Consider the following 26,290-nt stretch of genomic DNA (forward strand, 5'->3'; position numbering starts at 1 on the left):
CATCCTTGCCAGATACGTACAAAGAAAAGAACAGGTCCACCTAACCACCCTGCTTAAGAAGCATGGAAAAGTAAGTGACCTGCTCCTAAAGAAACTATAGCAAAACTGGCTAGTTTTCACCCACGGATTTCAGATCACACGAATCAATATTTTTTAGTGTTAGCACAAAGCTCCTGGCCAGCTTCACTCGTCCCTGAGAAGCAGGCAAGTGCTGAAGCCAGGCAACTCGATGGTCGGCTGCTGTGTCTCACTTCCAAACCAGCCTGGGAGCCAAAAGAGCAACGAGGGGCTGGGGGTCAGCTCCGATCACAGCACCCCAAGCTAAACCCGGATTCTGCGAGGAAACCAGGGATCCTTTAAGACAACTTCACCGAGCCTAGGACATCTGCTTCTCCAGGCCCTCTGACCATCGAATCAAGTGGTTTCTTTGTTCCTTTCAGTTCTCTTTTGAAGAAAACTGGTTAAAATAAGTTGACGTGCCAGTTATTTCAGATGCTCCAATGAAGTAAAGCCATCTTACGCAACTGTCTTTGAAAACTAAGATGAATGCTGCATTGTCAATTCAAACCTCAAGAAGCTATTTGCAGGGTGTCATTTTTCATTTTGCCTAGGCAGGATGTAATGAAAAAACAACAAGTTATTGATGATTTGGTTACCTGTCTGCCTTAAAGAAATTGCGCAGGTGCTTTACTTAAAAAAAAAAAAAGAAAAGAAAAAAGTAAAAAGTCAACACAATTAATGCAAAACAATGATAGGAAGCATCCTTTGAGATTTTCTTTTCTGCTGAAGTGTCACTGAAGTGCATGTCCAAAAGCACATGCAGACAATTCATCTCTCAAGTAATCAGTATAAAAATATTATCATGGTTTGTACATCAGCACCAGACTGGAAAAGATGTGTTGTCTGTCCCACTGCCATTTTCTTTCTGGCTGTTTAAAGCAATTAACTACTAATTAGGAAGTTTGAGGCAATAAATAAAAAAGTTGGAATTTATACAACTTTTTAAATGCAAGACACACTGAAAGGGTAGGGGAAAAGCTATTTGCCTTTCTTTTCTTGTCTGATTTCACTATTTTTCCTTCTCAAAACGGCATAGTACCAAAGTGAATATACTGTTAAAAATTCTGTTACAAAAATAATTGCTAATCTGAGTGGACTGTAAATCAGCAGTCCTAGCGTGGGGATCCTTAGCATTTTATCTTTCCAGGGAGAAAAGCTTTTTGAACCACTTAAAAGTGCAGGAGGCAGAAAATAATTTAGATGAGACCATTTTGGGTCTCCTCCACCACCAAATCACTTCAGCTCTTGTAAACGACAGGAAACTTAGCTAAGTATATACTTAAAAATTTGGAATAAATTGTCAATGCTTTCATAACTTATGTAGCTCACTCATATCAACTGCAGAATTAGGTCTTGCTTGCACAACTGAAAACGAATACTCAAATTGCTCAGACGGTTCAGCCCTGTAAACGCAGAAATGCAAACGAAAGGAGGAAAATGCGGGCGGATTTCAGCTAACTACTTTCTTTTGGGGAGGAATGACTGCCGGTTTGGGGTTTACCTTAGAAGTTCTGCCTGCTTTACTGGAAAAGGAACATGCAGGCTGGGATTTTCAGAGTAGGAGAGGAACCAATTACTGAATTTAGTCAGAAAACAGGTGACAAACCACCTCACCTCCCCGACTGTCCCAGCCAGGCGCTACGGCGGCCCCGGGGCTGCTCAGCGGGAGCCGGGAGCGTGCGGGGACACGCGGTACGGACTCACAGTGCTCGGCGGCGGCGGTCTTCCCCTGGTGAACACGGCCGAGGGCATGGACACCTAACGACGGGCTAAAACGCCTCCGGAAACCTGGGGCAGCGCGGGGAGCTGAACGGAGGTCTGCACTCCCCTCCCGCCTCGCCTCCCGCCCGTCCTCTCCGCTTTCCTCCCTTCCAGCCTCACAAATTCGCTTCTTATTTTCACTAGTTCCTCAGGCACCAGGCTGGAGACTTTTAAAACCGAACTTTCCTTTCCAGAGTGTTAATGACTCTAAGATACAGAGGACAGTGGTAAGGAAATACCTGCAAAAATCTGAGCCTAAATTACTTAAATCCTGAAGCACTTAAGCCACTTTTGAAAATGGATCTCGAGCACTTTCTGGAAGTGTCGTCCTGCCTCCCCGACATTATTTGACAAGGTCCGAGTTTGCCGGGCACTCTCTGTAATCCCAAATGCTGCCCTGAGTAAATGTCATTATATGCTGCATTTCTGTGCTTTTATTGGTTTTCACTTAAAAAAAATCCTCCTGCTTCAAGCAGCATGGCTTCGTGTGTGCATGAGTGTCCTTATATATCATGAAGCTTGTCAGGACTGTACGATAATGGGACCAACTGGGAAAATTTCCATGAAGATAGCGAGCGCGCCTGGAGTATCTAGGTCAGATCCTGCTCTAACAAAGTGCACTACGAGGGTCCCTTTATATAGAAACTTGGTTAATTAAGATAACAGATGTTGCTATTATACAAGTCCTAGTGACTGGCTGTTTAATTGGACACTTTCATATTCTTTGCTACCAGCACAGAACAGAACATCATTTGTTTTTTTATGATTTTTTCCCTTACAATTAAACTGAATAAACAATGCATGCACTGTATATTCATAGAAAAGAAACAGCTCTAATGATGTAAGGGCTTAATGTGAACGAGAATAAGAGAACAGTAATTTGTTTTTCGGCTTAAAAGTGCAATTATTTTTCTCTTCTGGACTGAGTACGTATTTGGTGGTAGGTAAATATAACATCCAAGAGCTTTAGGAGAACAGTAGAACTAAGAACATTGTGTATATACTTTAAACGTTCATTATTTCAAGGGACTACGCATTCGACTTTTTCATATACAAGTTCTTACCAAGTACACTAGATAAGTGACAACACGACCCGGAGCCATCGGCAACTGGGAGACTGGATGGGGAAGCGATAAAYGCCTGGATCTGAAGGCAAGACCTACTCACACGAGGTCCTATCATTTTCTCCTTGAATTTCAAAGCTCTCAACTAAACATGTCAGCGGGATTCCTGGACAGTAATACTAGAGCAAACTCCAAGACTGGCAGAAATATATTATCTCCCTAAACGAAAGCCACCCTGCATCTCCCGCACATCGCCTGCACTTCCTGAGTGGGGACCCCAGCAAGAACGAGCACGGGGGAAGCGAGGGTGCACCAAGAGGCCAAAACGCCGCGTCCCCCTGCCCTCCTCTTGAACCGCACCACGTACGGGTTCACTCTCCAATGGTCCCTGACACAGTCGCAGCGACTGATAAGCCCTTTCTGGTGCCGGCTCGTGCCAGAAGGGGAAATGACAGACTGACAGCTACAGTAAATTATTCTCTGAGAAATACATAAATGCAATTATCATCAAAGTACAGGCATGTCAATTAAAACAATTTCTCCAAGTCCAAGGCAAGCCTCCATAGTGGCACAACCGGAAAGGCTCGCAAGGAAGTTCATCCAAACCCCGCGTGGCCAGCCAGCGCCTGAGACACCCTCCCCGCACCACTCCAGCAAAATTATTCTGCACCAGCAGCAAAACGTCTCTCTTGAGCAATTCAATTAGGAATTTTCTTATGACATTATAACAAAACTGCCTTTGGTGGTATGTTATTAACAGACAATTCAATCTGTACAACAGAGTGACAAAATGCCCCAGCCTGTCAATGCAGATTACGGCGTCAGTCTGAGCTTTAACCCTAACCCGAAGCACTCCTCCAGCTGACCTTGCATGACAAAACCTACAAATCTGTGGGGCTGCAATGTTGTTATTTATGGGATTACGGAAAATCATATGAAAATTAAGGGCGATTTAATTATTTTAAAATTAAGGGTGATTTAACTGTTTTAATTTATTTTAAAAATGTTTCCTGATATATAGTTCAAAGAAAATTAGAGTTCAATTACAGGACATTCCTCTAACGGCTTAGAGCGCGGGAGCAGCTGGGAGAGGACGTTATTTTAATTTCAGCTGGCAGTGCTCTGTGTAGCTCTAGCATTTTTCTCTAATCATGCACAGCCTGATTCTGTCTCCTGGACCCGTAAATCAGAATGAACTAGTCAGCGACTAGAGTGACTTCTGGTTTTCACGAGCGTGAGGATGAACCGCTTGCACTTACAACCAAGTACAATTCTCTGTGGGAACCACACTGTAATTATGAAGAAATCAAAAGCTTCCTATAATAAGATCACCTGAAAATAAAGGTTTTAAAACACAAGGTTTAGAAAGAAATTTATATAACGTTGTAGCACTGGATGTAATTGAATTATTATTAGAGGATTAAGAAAATCCTGCAGGAACAATCTGCTGCTGTGACTTCCCCTCCGACTCCTGCTGATGAATAGTATATACAATTTAATGCTAGGAAATAATTGCCACAAATGGGAAATACAGTGAAACGTAAGATACTCGATCTGCAGCTTGCATTAGGAGTTCAGGAGTTTAAAGGAAAGGATCTCCATTAAGGAAACGACTTGCTTTCATTCACACCAGTATTATACAGAGGTCATTGCTTACAGGAAGTTTTTTCAGAATTATAGGTAACTATATATTTCTGGTTTATACTGGTAAAGCTCAGGTAAAATTACCCTCTACCATAAGACTCTGCAAGTCCCCTGACATCCAGAACAGATCCTGGGCTGGTTTCTGAGAGCGCCTTGGAGCAAAGTGCAGGTTTGAGTCACCTCCGCCTGCCGCGTGGAGGAGCGGCAGCTGCAGAAGACAAGGAGCCGCTGTGTTTTCCTTCAAAAACTCACTTGGAATTGACTACCATATTTCATAAAATGAGGGGGCTGAAGGCATAGGAAGATAATAAGATCAGAATGTCACTGATATTTAAATAAAAAACCAGGCTCTGGCTCCTCTGGTGCATGCATTGCTCAGTTTGGGAGGTTTTGCACGGTTTTGAAGGGTAGCGCTCCTCAGGCAGCTGGGCAGAAACGTTCTCCGGCTTGATCTCACAGCGGCAAGTCCAGCATCACTTTTGATTTACGCTGATGTGGTGGGGACATGGATCAAAGAGAATCCATATAACAGGATTCCAGTGCTCCAAAACCTCTGTTCTCCTTCCGCTGAGTTAGAATAAAGAGATTAGACGCCAAACATATTTGGAAAGACGAATATAAAAGAACCAAATGGTGAGTCAAAAACATTAAGAAACCTCAAAAAAAACCTTTCTTTCTGATGGAATGATCTGACACATCCCCAAAGAGCCAGTGTAGTTTTGCAATTCTTATAAGACGCTTCTACCTCGAGCTCTTGTTGGTTTCTGGAATGATGCCACTGTTAAACTTACAGTGGGTATCTTTTTGACCGACTGTTTCATCCATGTGTGCAATACAAAAAAAGCTGATTTCAGACTTTTTATTTCAGACTGAGTGCATACCCATGCTGGTGATGACACTGTGAAGCCTAGACATTAGTTTAACACCAGTATCAGGGTCTGATGATTTTGCACAGGCCCAAGTTGGTTTCAGAAAGCAACCTGCAATCTCCAGAAAAAAAAGTAGCAACAGGAAGCTTAGGGAGACTAGCAACTGTCCTTGCACATACTGAGTCAGACCAATCTTCTTCACAGAAATTTTCGGTCAGTGGAGGGCAGTCTGAGCAGCTAAGCAGAAATGCGAACGAGCACACAACCCTCCCAAAGCTCAGAGGGCTTCTTGTCCAATGGCTTGAGTCCTGCCAGCTGCAGATCTCCACAACTGGCTCAAACTTCCAGCCTTTGTGCGCAGCAGTGTATATTGAAAGGGTAAAACTACTAGTACTCGAGCAGTGCGCAAAGTGAGTCCTAACATTATTTTTATGATATGTTCTCATGGTGCAGCCTGCACAGCTTTATGGTGACTATTTTGGTCAGGTGTTCCTACAGGAAAAGGTGTTCCCTGCACTCAAGCTTGGGTTTGCCGCAGGGGAGGTGGTTTTCAGTGAAGGCTCCTGTGCCGGCAGCGTGGAAGACGGGAGTTGCTGCATTATTAGCAGACTCGCCTGCTGTTCCTCTGCCAACGACCACGTCAGCCTGACGAGGCTGGTTTGTGCAGGGCCACATTAATAAGAATGAGGACCTTTCCCTTAGGAATGAAGACYCTTGTAACAGCCTTTTGGCAGAGAAGTGTGAAGGGAACACCAGGGACAGATAATGAACTCTGTATCTTTATCCATACAGAAATAGTCTTTATTTCCAGAGCAGAATTTGCAATATATCTATATCTTGGCTATAACTGTAGCTATACATACTTTACCTTCTGGAGTCGGCTACTAACATTACTTTGACCCAGTTAGGCCTCCAAGGCAGGATTTCCATTATTATGGAGATGAACTGTCTTTAATGACTGCAATAATATAATTGTTCTCCAGGGCAAAATTCCTAATAACACAATTGTATAGTTCTCCAGCACTAGCAAGACAGACCTTCAGGGCAGGTTATTCATTAGGGGCGCAGTGCGCAGTAGCTCAGCCTCCAGAGAAGAATATGAAACCTAAAGCAATAAAGTTCTTTTTTCCACGATAGACTCTGCCTTCTGGGCAAACATCTAACACCACACTTAGCTTTGCCTCCTGGACAGTTGTAGCCTCCAGAGCAGGAATCCCAGCAGGAAAATCTGATGCATGTTATTTCTGTCTCCAGAAAGTAGCCCCTGATACTACACTCAAGTCTGAAAAGCCCCAAGAGAAAGGCTCAAGTGATTGCTACAGCATAAATCAAGGTAGGCCGTACATCAGAATTCAAAGCAAGAACTGACATGGTAACGTTATTTTTAAGTCCGCCTGGAACTGGAAGGACTATCTATACTGATTAACCTTCACATGCTCAAGTTCAGTTTGGAGAAGTATCCAGATGTTCAGGTGCTTCTCTGAAACTCAAAGGAATCTTTAATGTCAGCTAACTTGGAGACTTCATTTAAGTAGTTTCACCCATGCCTGTTGCAGAGTTCGGTTTTCTGCCCTCGATGAAAAGACTGCAGCAACAGCTTTTTTTGGGCATCTTTCTTCACATATTTCAACAGATTTTTCCAACAGCAAAGAAAGTTGTCCTCTGAAGCCCACACACAAGTGCTGGCGTAGGGATATACTAGGGCTGGAGTCCAGTCGATGCTGCTGCCCCCAGAGACTTAGGTACACCGGGGATGGCAGGGAGGAGAGGACGTTTTGGCAACCAAAGAAACCAGAACCAGAGCAATGTTAAGCAGACGAGAAGCTACTTGGCCTCTTGTGTCCCTGGCAAATCAGACACAGAGCTGCCGAAACAATGCCAGGATCACAGAAGACAACAGAATTTCTTAATTGCATGTTTCACACGGTCTCCAGCTACAGATTCCAGAGACGGCGTGGTTAATGAAAGCGACAAAGATGACTCAACGCTCTCATCCACAGGAGAGACACCACCAACTGTCCATAAGAATTAAACAGGCCCACTTGCCAAATCAAGCAGTGCTCATTTAGACGTTTAACCAGAGAGGCCCTGCTGGATGGAGCTGGAAAAACCCCAGGGCTGAACGAGCAGAAGATTTCACGCCTGCGCGGTCACATTTCACATCTGATTTCACATCTAGGGCTTGGTGCCCGATTGGGGAGACCCAAGCTGAGCAAGGTGTGCTCAGCAGCAGCAGAAACAGGACAGTGGCAGCCGACCCACCACTGCGACAGAGGCAAAAACGCTCCACGTTTCTGAATTGTGCATTTGAGCTCACTTCTAAACTTCTGGAGGGCCAGATGAGCAAGTAATTATATTTAAAACTCCTTCTCTTCGCCACTGCCCAACGTATACCTGGGCATGGGGAGTATGATAAACCAGCAAAAATATATACTATTTAGAAAACCTGCATGGAAAATCAATACTTTTTCCCAACTATTGCTTCACCAGGAAACTGAGACATATTTTTTGTCCATATAAAAGAACCTAATAATGCTTTCCCTCAGATCTTGCATTATTTAGCATGTTTTTATGACCATACCTGCCTCTTGTGTATAAGTCTCAGGTCATAGCTGAGGTCACTTACTTGCAGTAAACGCAATACTGGGATTTTCTAACACTCTGTGAATCAGTAGTTAACACAGTGCAGTGAATCGTTCCTCAAAATGATTTCACGGACATGAATGCACTTCAGGATATGCTCCGGTGGGGATTCTGTCAGGTCTATCTGGTGTGACTCCAGGCGATACTTCTCAGCAAGGGGAACTAATAGTACCTCCTTTCCCCAGCTGCCTATTTTCACAAAGCTTTGAAGAAACCTGTTAGTTTTCAGGTATCTCTTCCTCTCCTAACTTTTGTGGAAATTGGTCAAAACATCAATAACCAGTTCAAAAGTTACTTGGAAGGATACACAATGGCAAACAGAACCACCTAGACTTAAAGTACGACTGCATTCCTTTGGGAAGCCAGGATATAGTGGTTTCCACTATATCATAACCAAAACTTTAAGGAAGTTTGTAGATGAAAGAATAGTGCTAGAAAAAAAATCACTTCGCTGTCAGCATTACATAGTAGCGATAAGGCAAGAAACATAGTTGTTGACATTTTTTCCTTTCCCAATTCCTTGCTCAAATAAACTAATCCTTCATCTCCCACCCCTAAATTAAAATGAGGAGAAAAATCATTTATATCATGCTTAGGAGAGCAACTTCAGGGAAAAGGGCAAATTTCAGCTACAAACTTTGTTACTGAGGTCTGGGAGGAGGGCTGAGAACTCCCAGGACTGACATTCTAAAAATCCCTTTTTTTATACTTCCCCTTCTTTTCACAATCTTTACCAGGAGAACAAGCTATTTTAGTTCTAAAAATCAATGTATCTTGATATATTATAACTTTACCCTTGCACTGCTTAATACCCTGGCTGGTAGAAGAAGTTCTACATAACTTGTCAACCGACTCTTTTTATCCCAAGAGGTAAAGTCAAACAGTCCATAGGCAATAGCTTCCCGAAGACCAGATGACAGAAGCTATATAAATCAGAAATAGGTTGTTCATTGTTTTACTTCTCTGGCCCCAAATGAACTACAGCTTTTCACAAACTCTATCACCATGGTAAATATTTCAGTGTTCATTATAGGCAGGCAAGCTCGATGGAACAAGACTAGACTTTCCAAGATAAAAAACAGACCTGGTTTAAACTTTTAAAAATAACAGTTTTCTGTAATTTCTACCTCTTTGGCCTTCGCTAATAGGACAGGATTTTTCTCATCAACCTGTGGCAATGAAAGTGGTGCGTCACATCTGAGAGGTGCCGCAGAAGAACGGTCTCAGCTAACTCTCCAGTTTTCTCTCTCCAGGCACTACTCAAGCTAGGCAGCTAAGATAAACATCTCTACCCAGTAACAATAGAAATTAGCACTGCGTGCTAATTTAAATGGTAGGCTCGTACTTCCTCATGATGTTCTCTTTCGAATTAAAAAAAAAAAAAAAAAGAAAAAGATTTGGCCAGTCTGAAGAAGCTGTCTCCAAGTTAGGCGTCACGACTGCCAAATTAATTACCGGCCCTAAATAACTCCTATTTGCTGGGACATGGACTAATTTACCAGGGCAGTGTAATTTGCAGTGGAGACTTTCAGGGATATTATCTCCTGGGAAATTTTTTTTAAAAACAATGGATGTTTAAAGCAATCCAGAGGTAAAATATTTGCTTTTTAGAATGTATCTTTATCAGCTTCTTGGCAGGAATGCTTTAATAGTACACAGAGACTGGGAAACACACTGGGAGTAGAAATCTCACCCCAGCTCCCTGAGATTGAACGCTAGCTGTTTTCACATTTATTTGCAAGTCAATTTTGGGAAGCTATTAATGACAAATTTAGCTTTCATTTCTGAAAGCCCTTGGGTTGGAGCAAGCTAATGAAAGAAATGGTTACTTTAAGACATTACCTTTCATTTTCTCTTAGGATATCTCTTCCTTTCTTCCAAGAATAAGTAGGTCTGGGGGAAGCTTTTGGCTTACACTCTATGATCACTTCACCGCCCACTTTAACAAGAGTTAACTTCTTCAAGAATGTTTTGGAAAAGTCTGGACCGACAGCTGAAAGAAAAAAATAAAAACAGCTTAGAATTCACTCTGGAGAAACAAAGTCAGGCTCTTTTGAACATTAAAATATTCCAGCATTTCTTCTCACCTGTAATTCCAAAATGATCAGCCCTCATGAACTACATGCACATATGGAGGGGAAAAACAGGCACCTGAATGCTTCAGCACTTTGTTTTTTTAGAAATAAATATTCAACAACAAATTCAGGAAACTACCCTGGGCAGGTAGCAGAAATCAGTCGTCATACGCTATCTTACTTGGGGCAGCACCCACAAGAACTACCAGCGCATGAATTGTGTATTATACTTCCTTTTCTGTATCGTAACAGTGCGATCATCGCATTGTCCAACATGGCTATGTGTAGGAACCAAAGCATAGGGGAAAGTTGTCACAAACACAGAACCCATATAATTAATTTGAAATGGTAATATTTCAAGAAACATTGATGTTTTTATGCTTAACACTCACAGTTGTTGCATAAACAAGAGTTGTTTATTTTAATGCTATAAAGGTGGGAGACCTTGCCGCAGCCAGGTCCTGAATCAAGCAGGACAAGGCAAGACGTGAGTAGTCATCAGGGTACAGGGTATCCTCAAATCACCCTTCTCCGTCCCTGCAGGGCACACTGCTCCGTTTTGCAAAAAGTAGTCACAGCATCATTGAGGCCAACAGCAAAGCCCTGCAGACAGTCTGCAGCCCAGCTGCGAGGCAGGCCTGGGAGAGAGGAGGCTGTTTGGCTTCCGATTCCCGCCTCAAAGGATTGCGAGCGATTTATTTGATGGGACCCTGTGATGGGCAGAGCTCTGAGGCGGCTGCATCTAGGCTGACGGTGGCAGTGAACTCCCCAAAGAAGACCGCAGGATTTTGTTTACATCAAGTGGGACAACTAATTTTTTCAGCAGAGAAAACTCAAAGCAAGTAGGTGAAACAGAACAAGGGTTGGACAACCCTTGCTCCGCTCATTGGGTTGAGGCTGACAGGAGCTTGCTTTCAGCCAGCTCAGAGGCAGCAAGTTCTGCCCAGGCCCCTGTGGTCACCAGAAGTCCTCTCCAGCCCCTTGCACAGCGCCTGTCTGCACCCTGAGCCTCCTGCCGTGCCCTCGCATCTCCCTGAGCTTGCAGCATTTTGCTTGGCTGTCTTTCGTGCTGCACCCTGCACCCTGCAAGTTTAGATCACTGTGCACTGCATCTGCTTGATACTCCATAAAATGAGCTAAACGTCCCCGAAGTAGCTGGGAGACAAAAACCGGCAGTGTGATACAGCAAGCAAATCCATTTTTCTTACAGTACCTCGTGTGCCTCCATTCTTTTGGCTATTATTCACGCGGCAAAGAGTTGAATATAGAAAATAATCCTACACTGATAATGGGATGGGGCATATGATCTAACAGATCTCTTCTGTCTCGCACTTTTATGAATCAGAGGTCACTAACCTCTGAGCTGGCTTGCTGTCTATGTCCAATCATGGATGAATCATCAATGCACCCAGTACTAGATCAACTATTATTTGTACCATATTTTTATAATTTAAACATCACTACTTTTGGAAATGAAATTTCACATGATTCTCCGTCCAAAATTTATGAGTGAAACAGATTTTTGAAAAATCTTGATATCTGCATCTCTGCAATGAACAGTTTAGACTGGCTTTTTGGGAAACATTCGCTATTTCCTTCTTGGTCTTGTGTGAGGCATGAGCTGTATGATACGGGCCCTATTCTGTGAGGGGTGATGAGCACAGCACTTACTGGGGGATCACAGTTCATGAAATCTGGTGGCAGGAGGAAAATCTGTTGTTAAATACGCAAGGTGTTCAAGCACTCAGCCACGGACTGAATCATCAGGACAAAATAACTTATCTGCAGGAATTGCAACAAACCGTGTTCAGGTTGTGATATATTTGTGAAACAGTTTCTTTCAGCCATGTTCTATGAATTCTGCCAAATAAAACAATTAGCTGGAAATAGGGAACTTTTAGTTTGAAGACAGAAAAGGGGTCAGTTCTTTAATTACAGAGACATTGTAACACTAATGGAAACAGGGTAGCTGACTGCGGGTGGTAAGTTTTGAAGCTGACAGACTAAACCGGTACCTGTGTTGGAGGAACCACAGAAATTTCAGTGTCTGACTTAAGCATCCTGATACCGACTCTCCTTCTGGTCTCATTTTTAGGTGTCAGCAATCACAGTCTCATGGATGAGACTGGAATTTAAAACATTTTGAACTGAAATGTAGAAACTCTAGGTTCAGTTCTCAGCACCACCATAGCCTCCCTGCGTCACTGCAGGGGTAACACAGTTAATTTCATCACATCTGGTTGGTAGAATGAGGATTTTAATTACTTTTTTCACTCAAGTGTCCCCCCCCCCCCTTTTTTTGACATTCAGTCTGAAAACTCTTCAAGGCAACGACTGCATCTTCCTCTAAGTTTTTGCAATGCCCAGCACAACAGGATCCTGATTTTAGCTGAAGACTCCAGGCAATATAATTGGGAACAATAATAGAAGAGAATCGCTCCGAGAAAAGCTCTGACTGTAATTTTCCATTTCTCTTTTTCACTTAATTTTGCTATAAGCCTCACTTGCTATTAAGTGGTGTTTAATCATTTCAAGTGCTAACTTCAGGACCTTTTAAAATAACCATTTTTATACTTAGAAGGACCTGTTTAAAAGCCAACATTTCTCAGCGAGAGCTCAGAATATTGAACTCCTTTGAAAACTGTGGCCAAATGCAAAACATAGCTGTTGCTCTTTAAAAATATGCCAAATTAAATCAGAGATCCATAGAAATAAATCTACAGCACACCATTCTGGTTCTCCTCATGTGACATATAGAAGCAAAATTACATAACTCAAATGAGAAGTTAGCCAAATATAGTTTATTTGGCAGGCTTTTAAGACCAGGCTCTCCGAGGATTTTGCTTCTGTGCACAAATGAGAACTGCACAGAATTTTTCCTCTCTTACCTCGAAAGCATGGTGAAGGTAGAAATCAAACTACTTAGAAGTAAGCATACCCTCTTGGTTTCCGGTTATTTTGTGTGGTGATTTAATCTGGAGTCAGTGTGGAGGGAGGATACTATCGCATGAGCAAAAGGAGCGATGGAAGGATTCATCCTACGATGATTTACAATGTGCTGTTCTCAAGCATGTGGATTTTCTTCACGTGTCAGAGCAATGTGCATCTGAGTGGGACATTGGCACCAACTGTCTTATTTTGGATGTGCATCTGCTTCGGTGTTTCTCAGTGGGCTTTGCTGCTGCGCTCTCCCTTTGGCCCCCCAGGCTTTGCAAGCAGATATGTGAAATCACTGCTCTGCATTCTTCCCGCTGCACGCCCTCAGGGCCCAGCCGGGTGCCGTTTCAACTGCAGCCAAAAACTACCGCGGAAAAAATGGCTTCAGTCTCCTTTTTGCAGGCCTGCAGTCGAAACATTTTGGAGCCCAGGTMCTCAGGACCAGCCTCCAGAACACCGATGGCCCAGAGAGGCCCCTGGGTGCTGTGGGGCTCAGGGAAGCATGAGCAGTACCCACCATAACAAGCGCGAAACCTTTTTCCGATGGGAAGATCTGCCTTCCTAACAAAGACTTTTTTATAGGGGTTTTGAATGGACAGGAAAGGCACCAGTGGTTTTATTTGGATTTCTTTCATGCAGTAACACGCCCAATAAATCTTAGCACTGTGAAGCCTAATTTATTGAACATTATTACATTTTTCTTGAGCAGCAACAATAACAATTTTTCAAATGAATTTTTTTCTATGCAGGCATCTACTGCTATTGATAAAAATGACCACTATTGAAAACACCATAATTAGAAAATACCTCATGCTTTTTTCTTCAAGATAAAGCAGGGAACGATGCTATTGAACATTCTCTTTAAAAACAACTAAATCATCACCGTTTAATCACAAACTGTATTTAACCCTTTGAAACTACGTCTGCATTCTGACAAACATCTGTATTGGCTCCAGGTCTGTTACTTATAGAAGAGCTTTAAGAGCAACATCTGAGAGTAAGCGACTGAATCCCTGAACAGCTGAGGTGGGCAGGGACCTCTGGAGATCGTCTGGTCCAAGCCTCTGCTCAAGCAGGGGCAATTAAAGCAGGTTGCCCAGGACCATGTCCAGATGGGTGTTGAGTATCTCCAAGGATGGAGACGCCACAACCTCCCTGGGCGACCTGTTCCAGTGCTCAGTCACCCTCACAGTAAAAAAGGTTTTCTTATGTTTAAGTAGAATTTTCTGTGTTTCAGTTTGTGCCCATTGCCTCTTGTCCTCTTGCTGGGCACCACTGAGAAGAGTGTGGCTCCGTCGTTTTTACGCCCCCATCAGGTCTTTATACACATGGATAAGATTCCCCTAAGCCTTCTCAGTTAGTTAGTTCCCCGTTAGGTTTTGTTGAAGAAAGCAGGGAAGACAGCTTGCTAATTCAGTACAAAATGGGAGTCTGGAGACTTGAATTTTCCTCTCATTGTGAGACAGATCTTCTGGATATCACTTTAAACCTGATTCTTATTGTAGCCAATTTTATACTTCTAAGACTCTTCTCAATTCAAAGGAGCTTTTCCTGATATTAACTGGAATAAGTAGGGTACGTATAAACAAAACAGATGGGGCAGAAGTTGTTTTTCTTGGTGAGGGTGTGGGACTGAAGTGTTATGATTGTCATTTGAATGGTGAAAAGTCTATTCAAACAGAAGGTTTTTCGACATTTCCTCAAGAGAGTCAGTGTCTGTAGCCAGTAAGCAGGCAGTTACTGTCCAATATGTTTTTGAAATAGGGAAATACTCAGGTTTCTCCGTAACATATTTCTAACCGGCAAGAGATGAGTGAACTTGCCAACTGTCGGTGCTCAGTTACCTGGATGAATACGAGAAGATGGGATGATGTAAAAAAATCTATTCTCTGCATACCCACTTTGTCAAGTTTTCATTTTATGCATTACTTAAAAACAACGACGTCTTGTAAAAGATTCTCGAGCGCACTTCTACTTGAGATACTGAAACTTGGCAAAACCAGTTTTGGTTAAGGCTTTGCTGGTTTTGGAAAGTTTGCAGTGTTCAGGAAAGTAAACTTACCTATGACATTCAGTTCTGCACTGGCAAAAATGATGCCATGTCTGTTTTCCGCTACACACTGATACATGCCGGCATCTGACAAGCTCACATTTGTAATTGTAAGTGATCCCTGCTCTATCCGAATTCTCCCCTGTAAAACAGGAAAATGAAACAAATAAGTAAACAAGGAGGCCCCCTCCTTGGAACATACACCCAGCAGGGGTTATGTCATATTTTATATCACGGTTGATCAAAAAAAGAAAAGGAGCAGTAATATGAGGAATTTGCATGCTACAATCTATTTGTCTGTCAACTGAATTTATGTCAGGTTAGACACCATAAAGAAAAACCAATACAGTAGTTGGTAAATGCAATTTAAATTGGAGGACTTTTCCTTGAGTTCTCATTGATTTAATACCCAAACCATTTAGATTAATATCCCCTTCAAGTAGATAAACTTGAATCTAAAAATGCACTTTTGTTCTATGGTGGTGTATCACAGCCAAATGTATTCTTTAAAACACATAGAACAGTGACATTATTAGCATATATGGCAATGGAGGCTACTAAGAATGGCAGTAAGCTGGTCCGGAAAGAAATATTTAAAATCTACTGCAGTTTACTGCAAAAAATATATAGATGTTAATAATTTAATGATCCTTTACTTCATATCCGCCACTAACGTGATTTAAGTACAAGACCATCTGCTAGTGACCAGCATGAAGCAAGTAAAATTAGTGTGTGGAACAAAAGACCATGGTATCATTTGTCAGCCTAAGGACATGGAACTCATGTTATCAATTTTAATAAGTACAACAAAGTGTTCCCTCCCTCCCCAGGAGTTTTACCATTAAAAAAAAAAAATAATATAAAGAGCTGTTGGCTTTCTACTTGGCTGTAGGGTGGAAATTTAATGTTTGTGCAATCTTTATTAGGGTTTCATCAAATCTAGGCAGCCATGTTCTTTCACGTTAAGTGAAGGGAAAAAACGCAGGCTACCTTGAAAACAACGCGTTAGTAATTTGTTTTAGTTTGGCATTATAATTGAAGTGATCACGGGACTCAGCGATTCCCCTCTGGTGAAAGCACGACGGGAGAGCAGGGAGGTGTGAGGGCGTGCTTTCCCTCTACTCCTGCGCATCATTAATCTTGAGGCAGTTCTTCATGTCACTGCTAAAGGCAGGCCGCGGTGCCGGCTGCCCGTACAGGGACGCGGCTGAGCAAGAGGAATGGGAGCTCTGCGAGGGACTAGCAGCAATGCTAAGGTTTCATTAACAGCTGAAGTTCACCTGAAAATTGTACACTGAAAAAATGAATTCAGGGCAATCGTTTTACGGCCTCGGGCTCCAGAGTCCCACTTAGCCATTCCCTCTTTTCACGAGGGTCCCTCCACTATTAGATTTGTATTGCGAATCCTTCGTTTCAGGGAGGAACTTCAAATGTACAGCTGCTGTACCTCCTATTTGTCATTAAGCAAAGCTCTCCTGAAGCCAAGCCTGCCCAAGAGAAAGGAAGGGGCAGTTTTTCCCCAGACCAGGAACTCAGCGCCATACAAAGGCACTCGCCCAGCGTGACGAGAAGTTGGCTGCACAGCGGGGGGGATTTGAGAGCACAGTGATTTGTATTTCTATTTCAAAAGCAATAAAAAAAGGAAGAGGAAGCTGGCGGAGCACCGGAGCACGCGCAGAGCTTGTGGCACGGGGCCGCGGCTTCCCAGCGCGCCTACCTGGGGCAGCAGGGGCTCGCCGTCCTTCAGCCAGCTGTACGAGGGCTTCGGGCGCCCGTTCGCCCGGCATTCCCATGCGACCGTTTCCTCTATCGCGGCGTGAGCATCGCTGATTTTCTGAATCCAGTTGGGTTGAGCTGCGAGGCAGAAGCAACGGGTAAAGCCTCATGTCTGTAAACAAGCGCGCCCTCTCTACGTGCCACGAAATGGCCACATATTTCCTTATTAGCACGTTTCACAGCGCTGGAGTTAATAACATGTTTAATAACTCTGTGAAGATCCTTTTTTTTTCTCCTGTGAGTTCAGTTCTGCTTTTTGCTGGTATGTGCAAAATTAGAATCTGCTTTCTTAACTTTTATTTTTAATACAGATTAATTAATGAAAACTAGCAGTTTCAGAAACTCAGAGTCAGATTATCATCATACCCAAACCACACACTAGTTCCTGTGCTGCCCCGGGGCAACAAATGGCATTGCTAGACCCCTGATCCTTCAAATAGAGATATTTTCTTATTCAGGGTCTAAATGAGCTAGACTTCAAAGCTCTAAATTTTAGGATCCAGTTTCAAAAATTGTAATTTAGAGCTTTCTCTTCATTGAAATTAAGATTAAAGTAAGAACTTTGGACTATTTGGTTATATGCACTATTTCAGGTCAAAATCATACCTTCTCGGTCTTTCTAGTTTACGGCCAGATCTACAAAGTATTGCTACATGTAAGAGAAGTCTTTGGAGTCAATAATTGTATTAATGACATTGAACAAGCCTGGAATGTCAAAAAGCAGGCAGACACTGTAGTTATACTTTGATAGATTTTGGTGAAAACTAGCATCAGCAGTTTTCAGGCACTTAGGTGATTATATTTTTCATGTATTATATGTTTCATGTATTTTTATCTTTTTTTTTTTTAAACATACAGCTGAAGCTTGGTCAGACTCCGCATGCAGAGCAAATTTCAGCTAAAACTGCCATGTGTTTTTGAAGATCATACAAAACTCTGGGTTTCTTATACCTTCACAAACCTCATCAGTCTAGATTTATCTACAATACTTCTCAGAAAGTCCCAATAAAAGACAGTGGGTTTCTGACTTTTAATGGTCATTTGCCCTATTTTGAGATAAGAAAATCTGAGAGACTTAGTAGGAAGATAGTACCAGCAGAGGTCTCCAAGAACCTGGTTAATGCTTTCCCCATATAATCAGATAAAACAAATTTAAGATAACTCAAACAAGGACAACAAATTTTTGTTTCTCCTTTGGATAAGGAGAGGAGCCAGAGAAAGGCCTGAAAGGATAAATTTAAAAAATATTGTAAAAAAATGGGAAGTTGAGCATAAAATTGGTATGGCTATGCCTAAAATATTGGTATGCCTATCATTACATGGTCCTGCAGATACACACTCTAAGAGCTGGGCTCCTTTTCAAAACTCCGTTCAGGATATGGCAGATGTGCACTTAATCCCACAGCTACCACACTGAGTATTTCCCTTCTCACAGTGTCTATAAACAACAAAGCATAGGTGAAAGCTAAAGAATTTCGCACAGAATCTTAAATATGCCACAAGAAATACTCCAAGGGACTTGCAAGAAAAGCAACAAGGCAAACAGTGTAACGACAGAGCGGAAGGTAAAGGAGTAGCTGAGCGCAAGATGCAGGCAGCGTTTACTTCTCTGACTGTCCCTCCTGACCCCGTAATATTTTAAGCTTGTTTATTATCTGTATCTAAAGAGATATGAAAAGTGTTTAAAGGCAGCAAGATGAAAGTCAATTTGTCATTTGGAATAAGAACCTGAACAACTGCATTGAACTGCGACTTTCCTTCCTCAACTGCAACAGGCTCCCCGGCTCAAGGACATGTGCAAATCACTCAAGAGTCTACAGGTTTACTGTTCCAGCAACTTCTGACTCATAATTTTGAAGAGAGTCTTATGACTTTAAGGCAAAGGAGCTCTATGAAATCACATACTGTTCCATTTTCCTTTTTGCAGTACTGAGTGGTTTACTGATTTTCCACAAAACCATAAAAACACAAAAATATTCAGACAAAATCTACCTGTGAAGAAAAAAACCCCATAGAAGGCACAGTGGGTGCTACAGTGTATAACTTATGCAAAAAAATAAAAGCCCTCTTACTTAAACAGGAAGGAAAATAAGAAAAATTCAGCATTTCTCCTTATTTTCAGCAATCAGACCTCCCAACTAAGGGAAGTTCCTACTCAGCCCAGCCGAAGAGCGGTACCTGGCCAGTCTTTCTGTGACCGTCTGCAGGTCAGAGAGGTGAGACGGAGCCTGAGCAATGGTGCCCGCAGTGCAGGACAGGCGCTCCGGCTGCCCCACGTGCAACTCGGTTCAACCTCCCGGGCAGCACCTGTGAGCTACAGGCCTGAAGCCCGCGTCACTGCTCTCGCGCGCGGGCTTTTCTAACGGGGTGAACTTTCTATCCTAAAGCCGCTTCTGAACAAGCCTAACAGGTCAGGACTAAATCGCCCTGCACCCAGCGGAGCCCCTCGCTTCCCAGCAGCTTAGCGCAGCTCTCTGCTGCTCTTTGGGAGACGTTTCTAACTAGGTCAACCTCTCCTCTGAACGGTTCCTTTCCGACAGCACCAGGCACGCTCCTGACTCCGTCTTGAGCAATACACCAGGGCTGGTTCAGGTAGCAAACGTGTTTGAGCCACCAAATGAGAGCTGCCATAATCTAATGAAATTTGACAGCCTCCCATCGGGGATCGGACCACGGCAGGGTAACGTGACACAAGATTTCAAGCAGGATAATTAAAAGAACTAAAACAAGGATATGAAACCAGCTCTACACTACAACATTTTCAGGTATAGCTACATCGATAAATATAATGACGAGGTCTAATTTGTGACTGGTAGTGCTCTTCTAGCAAAGTCTTTAGTACTATTGCAGTGGTGCTGAGAAAATAGGAAATCTTTCATGTGATGGGACTGCAAATATTTTGGCCTTGCAAGGAGTACTTTGATATTACTGGCTTTGGTTGGAAACATCATGAAGGAAAAAATACAGTTGTAAAGAAAGAAAAATACAGAGAAGCTCATAAAGAATTCATCTGAGTTGCAAAAAAATTCATATGCTAAATGTACACAGGGGAAGAAGGAGTTTAAAAATATAAGGATGACACTTATACATGGATATTTTTAAAGAAAGAAATATTTATCCTAGTTCATGAGAGCAGTCTTGAATTCATACTCAGGTGGACAGAATAAAAATGATGGCACAGGTTAGAAAAAAATCTTTTTACCTTTTATCACCTGCCAGTCTTCACAAATGCAAAGTGGGGCACTTTAGACCAGATAATTAAGAAAGTTTGCCCAAATATACTCTTACTTCTAAAAGAAAAAAGTCTAGAATGTGCCTGTACATGTTATAATAAATTGAAAGGCAAAAGCAGGCACTGGAAAGCCGGACCAGAAACATGTCCTAAAAGGCATCAGAAATAAGTAACAAAAACAAAGAATTATGGGAGTAATGTGAGAAATAAAACAGTAATAAATCTATATCTTTGTACTTCTCCGTGAGTTCAGAACAGCCAAAAAGACTAAAGCAAATGAGGTACTAATACATAAACTAAATCCAATTCTTGGTTGGTGCATATTGATTTCAGTGTTCCTAAGCCAATTTATAGCAGCTGATGACCTAGCGCAGGCTGTGTAATTCATCACTAAGGGCAGAGGAAAGGCTGAATGACCATCCRTCACTATACCTACTCAAAAGATGCTGAGATTGAGCCCGGGCCCAAAAAAGCCTGAAGACCAGAAAGCCAAACAGAAGAAATAAGCAAACCAGATGGGGAAAATACATGAGTAATTAAAACTCAAGAATGCAGCCAGTGTATAAAGTTGGTGCAGACGAGTGCACACGTCATCCCGGTCCAAACGGGGATGTAGCTTCTGTAAACACAACCCATATGTCCTCAATTCATTAGCATTCCTAATGATCGCAGAAACGCAAAGTTATCCCCATCCCCCTTCTTCTCTTCCTCTCCTCCTCTTAATCCCTTTCTCCTGACCTCCACTGCCAATCAAGAACTATTTGAAATCTATACAACTCGCGAAGCTCTGCAAATCCTTCCCCAAAGTCATTTGCTTGCCTGCGGCATCGAGATGACCTGCCTTCATGGGTCCGCGTCTTTGGGAAGCTCACCAAATCCTGCCACGCAGGCGAGGTGTCTCGTGGCTGCTTTTCTAGGGCACTGATCATAAGGAACCTGCCTGGGAGCTCTGGCTGCGACTAAAATACTACAAATTAGAGGAAAAGAAATGGAGGAGAATATGAAGGACTTAACCTAACTGATAAAAACAACTTTTAAGGTCCCTTCCTCTTATTTATTTCCTGTTCCATAAACTCTCCTGTACCATTACAAGTCTTTCTCCCCATTTATATCGGGGACCAAGGCCGGTAGTACTGCAGGGCCATCCGTGACCAGCAGTCCTCAGGGATTTGTTTTTCTTGCAACCACAGATGCTCCAGATCGCAGCCACCCAGGGGTGTAGGGAACATGTGGGGTGCTTTATGAGTAGCCTTCACATTTTAATTCTAATTTTTGTTTTTGCTTCTCCTGACAAAGAGCTATTTTTACAAGGCAAAATGATAATAACTGGAGCACTTTTCCTGAGCCATTTAAAAATTGCTTTCTTTACAAGCACAGTTTTCCAGATATCCCTTGGAAAGGGGCAGAGGGGGAGAAAAACACCTGCTCTCCCTGCAGAAACCTGTTCTTGATGCAGGACCATTACTTCAGGCAGCAAATTATTCAAAACTCGGAGCTACTCTCTCCTGCACTGAAGTCTGAGAAAACATACAATCCACTGGCAAGAATCAAGACATTCTCATCCCGAGCAGTTATTCTCCCCAAGGGGGAATGTAACCAACCGCGAGAGGGTGCTGGAATGACTGCTCCCAAACCCAAACTCCGCTTCATGCAACGATGCATTTGGCTGCTGCCGCATGTTTAAGTGGTGGTTAACCAAGAGTTAAATTGGCACAATATTTGGAAACAACACAAGATTTGAGAACGTTAAATAAAATTAACATGAAGATGCTTGAAGGAAAGAACTTGATTGCCAGTGTGTCTACATAACAGGTAACAAACTGGTTTTTCTAGTGAGGTATGTAAATTATAATTAATAATATTATATACTTGTGCTATTTATGTTAATTTTCTTGTATTTTTATCAGCCCAGTGGCTCATTTGGTTTCAAGTGTTTTTAAATTTTCAGCAAATGGTTTGCGATCTGAGGCATAAATGGAGCAGAGGCATACTGCTCCCTGATTTTCTCTTATGCAAATCTCATTTTTACAGCTCTAACAATAATAAAGAGCATAATATGATTTACATTTCAGGTTGTTTTATGCTGGTCTACAGAGTGGCATAAAGCTTTAGCACACATAAAAAGCAGGCCCACTGATGAAAGTGGGACTCTTTTCACTGTAAAATCAAGAAGCTGTATAAAATACTGGTGGGACCTTGATTTGAAACGTGTTTAATCTGAAAAATGCTCCAGCCGCCTAAATGGATTCTAGTGAATAGTTTACAAAACGCTGCAAAGAATTGTAATTAGTTACAAATAAGTCTGTCTCTTTGCTAATACAGATGCTGCTATGCTGACACTTTTAGAAATAATTTTAACTGTAATCTTCTCCTCATCTTGTTTGTGAGACACGGGCTTGATGGGGACCCAGTTGGCCAGGAGAGAGAAGCTGAAGGACTCCTCGAACGACACCGGCTACCCCCAGTCAGTACCAGGCTCCGCACCGGCATCACGTGACGTTTCGGTACCGAAATTTTTCAGCTTTGATTTGGCTGGAAACATCAATGCCACCATGCATGGTTTTGGTTGTAACACTGGCAGAAGACACGTCCCTGGTGGTTGTGGAGGTGCAGTCCCAGCCTCCTCGTCTTCCTCCTCCCTGCCGGGATCCGCCCGGGCTGTTCCCTGCTGGCAGCCCGGCCTGGCCCAGCCCGGAGAAGCTCCTTCGCTGCCCAGCGCCAGCGCGGGCACCGCTGCGCCTTCTCGGCCCTGCCGTGCCAGGGAATGACGTGCATATGTTCCGGTTGCCTGGGCCAGCAGCTTTTTTACCTTGTTTCCCTTCATTCAGACTGTGTCTTCCGGGCAGGGAAATGGGGATTTCCAAAGCGTTGCATTTTCTTCAGTGACACGCAGTCAACACAGAAAAGTCTAAAAGCACACTGAAGGGGAACTGAAGTGGCCACTTTGTGCAGAAAAACACATTCATATTAAAAATTCGTATTAAAAAAAAAAAAGAGGTCCCACACCACCATTTGTATGGTGGAATGGTGACGTTCAGCGACCGCTGGCAGCGGAGACGCAGGCCAGTGTTGCCTGACGAGCCTGTCGGGCTCGTGCGTCTGCCCGGCGCCTCTTGGCCCCCACTCAGGACAACCTTGGGTGGGCACCGGCTGACAAAGGAGGATTTAACTAAAATGGCATCCTGGAAGAGGGTTTCTAAACTCAACACCAATGAAACAATATCCCCAGGGATAATGAATAAGCATCTCCTTGATGCTGGTTTTACGAAAGAAAAAGCATTTCTTTTCTGAAATTAGCTGGGAAAGGTAATCTTGTTTACTGCATTTCTGCCAAAACCGGTTGTTTTTTGCTCAGGCTATAAATCTTTGCCTCATGCAGGGTTATAAAGTTTAAAATTTATGAGCAGTCAGATTAAAAATAGAAGCAGGTCAACGTGAGTGCTTCTGTATTGCTGCGCATCAAAACACACAGCTGACAGCTTGGCGGACCCTCGCTTCCAAGTGCAACGAAAAAGCCTGGACTGGAAGCGCGGGCGGCGGCGCAGGGCTGCGGCAGTAAGGCCTCCTGCCACGGGGAGCCCGCGCCAGGCAGGCTCGCGCCCGCCGCTCACCTTCYGCAGCAAAGGGGGTTTTATCCGGCCTCGCACGCGAAAGCGTACGGACCACGGGGAGCGAGCTGCAAAGTCAGGAACGCGGCGCGACACGCGTTTACGGCTGCTAAATAAGAGCAAGAAAGAAGGGGTCGCTTTCCAATCTGCTAGTGTGCAGGAGCTAATTTCAGACCCACAATCTGGCTGGGAACGGCAGACAAGAGACTTACGACAAAAAAAACAAGCTATATCCCATTTAGAGTTACAATAATCAAGAAAACAGGTATTAGTCACTGTAAATGTATTAGCATTAACACGTTTTCTATCATGTAGGACTATCTATCAAGTAGGACACACGGCACTCGGAACATGTGCTCTTGGAAAACAATAAAACACAACCTCTCATAGGGGCTCAAGGCAGAGGAAACGGAGGAAGAATGGATCTCACATTTAATTAACCTTTCCTGCTGCAATGAGAACATCAAACAACTTTAGTGTCACTGATATGCTAACAGAGAAAAAAATAAACATTGATACAAGACTGAAATACAACGAAAGTCAGCCTTTCCTGACAACCTCCAGGAGCCCTGGAAGAAGCTGACAACGGAGGTATGGCTGCGTTATCTGCAGCAAGCAGGCAAATTTGAATTTCATTTTCTTTTTCTTCTTCTTMTTTTTTTGTACTATGCATAGAGGCAGATAACTCAGTTTAAAAGAGTAACACTGTTAGAGGCAGATCGTAATCTCCAGGGCACACAYTGCGATAGAGCATTTCACGGAGCAATGCTGCAAGTAAGTGACAAATCTGATTTTCCCTATCAAATACTCTGGAGTGCTCCTTTCTCAGGACGTGAACCCCTGACCCCCTAAAAACAACTTGGAAAGCCTTGCCAACATTACAGTTATATTTCAATAAAGATACAGTATTTCTCAGCTTTAAAAAGAAAAATGATTAAAGGAAAATACTTTCATTCAGCTTGAACTATTCGTAGAAAATGTTTATAGGAAGTTACTTTCCCTAGAAGTTCTCAGTGCCGCATGAAACTCGAGTCTAGTTGCAGAAAGCAAGTTTTAAAAAAAAMCAGTCCATCTGCAATACTAAATGCTTGCCAAACTCAAGCCATCCTTGAAAACTAGATACTTATAGACTAGGAACTCATCACCTTGAAGGTAACAGCAATGAGGACAATATTTTAATCTGTTACAGTTAAAAACATTAATTAGTACAGGTTAGAGGCTAAACAGCTCTGGATAAAGAAGTCCTCTGCTTACATGAAGGAAAGCAGATGTAAAGATAGTTCCCAGCCTTACAAATACCCACTATTCTTTCCATAAAATCCTTAGCTGCTTTGCTGAAATTACCTGTGCGTGTGAAAATTGGCAATAGTCATGCTAGTAGCTCTTGTGTGTGAACTGCTGTCCTCCAGCGATGGAATCCAAACTGGTAAATTCATTGTTATTTAGGTTATAATCCAGTATATACTCTGGTAGCAGTATAGCAAAAAAGGCAGGTTTGGTCTTGGATTGCACAGAACTGTACAACTGATGAATCTTTTCATTTAGTTTCCACTTGGGAAAAATCAGGACAAACATGCAGTTTGTGATGGAGAGGAACAAAAATCTGCAATTCTTTTAATTAAAAAAAAGGGAAAATATTTTGTTTTAACSCCAAATTATCTCCTTAACATAAAAGATTTCACTCTGTTTTTATGTTATTTAACCCCTTTTAATATTCTTTTCTCATTTTATAATTTAGTCCATTTTTAAAGAAAGAACTGCTCTTTTGAAATGGAAAATCAAAAACCTCAAGAGATTTCTAAACGAAATATGTCCTTTAGAAAGTTTTTCAATTTTAAAACGTCTCTCTCTATACTTTTGCAGGGAGGGGGGGAATTACATTGCTCACCATATTCAAACCCATTTTGTGAAGAGTGTGCTGAAACTCTTTTTCTGTAGCAAATTTACTATAAATCAAAAAATATTTTTCTTATCTCTGGAGTTCAACCCAATCTTCCCAGCTGACAGAAGCTGGGCCCTCAGGAGCATTCTTGGTGGCGGAAACACTGAATTTCTCTCCATGTGTTCAATAAAGAATGACATTTTATTATGCTCCTGAAGATGATAACATGGTAGCAACAAAACAAATATTTTTACGATTGTGGGGAGGTCTTTGTAGGCACGTATGTGGGGTGAGTGTGTAATCTGTAGCCTTCTTTCCAAAAAAAATATCAAATTGAAACTACATACCAAACCAAGAGCCCATCCTTAGCTCTAAGGAAACTTTCTGTGACTCTTGCTCAGCCTCCTACACAAGTACATCTGTAGCAACTCAGAACAGCTCAAACTTTGCTCCTGCAAGCTCAATTCATTTCCCACAAGCTAATACGATTGGAAAGATGGAGCTGTTTCCAAAAGAAGATTGTGGATGAGCAGACACTTCTATTAGGATTTAGAGGCACCAACACAAACTTAAAATAGAAAGCGTATGAAGCTGAAATTTTACATTTATATTGTGCTTGGATCAATGCCTGTGATTTGATTCTACCAGGAGCAGACGCAGAGTCTTTCGGTGGAAAGGATTCTGCAGGT

At 42.5% G+C, this 26,290-nt stretch overlaps 1 protein-coding gene across 1 annotated transcript in view; it reads right to left on the reverse strand.

Moving 5' to 3' along the window:
• CNTN4 (contactin 4) overlaps positions 1-26,290 on the reverse strand; it is a 148,031-nt gene that overhangs the window by 55,457 nt on the left and 66,284 nt on the right. Inside the window, exons 7-9 of the mRNA XM_026075016.1 lie at positions 16,821-16,957; positions 15,116-15,245; positions 9,884-10,034 (exon numbers count right to left, since the gene is read on the reverse strand). Coding sequence (XP_025930801.1) covers positions 9,884-10,034; positions 15,116-15,245; positions 16,821-16,957 — 418 coding nt within the window. The remainder of the gene's footprint in view (positions 1-9,883; positions 10,035-15,115; positions 15,246-16,820; positions 16,958-26,290) is intronic.

The sequence above is a fragment of the Apteryx rowi genome, unplaced genomic scaffold (genome assembly GCF_003343035.1).
Source record: "Apteryx rowi isolate R43461 unplaced genomic scaffold, aptRow1 scaffold_4, whole genome shotgun sequence".
Classification (NCBI taxonomy): Eukaryota; Metazoa; Chordata; class Aves; order Apterygiformes; family Apterygidae; genus Apteryx; species Apteryx rowi.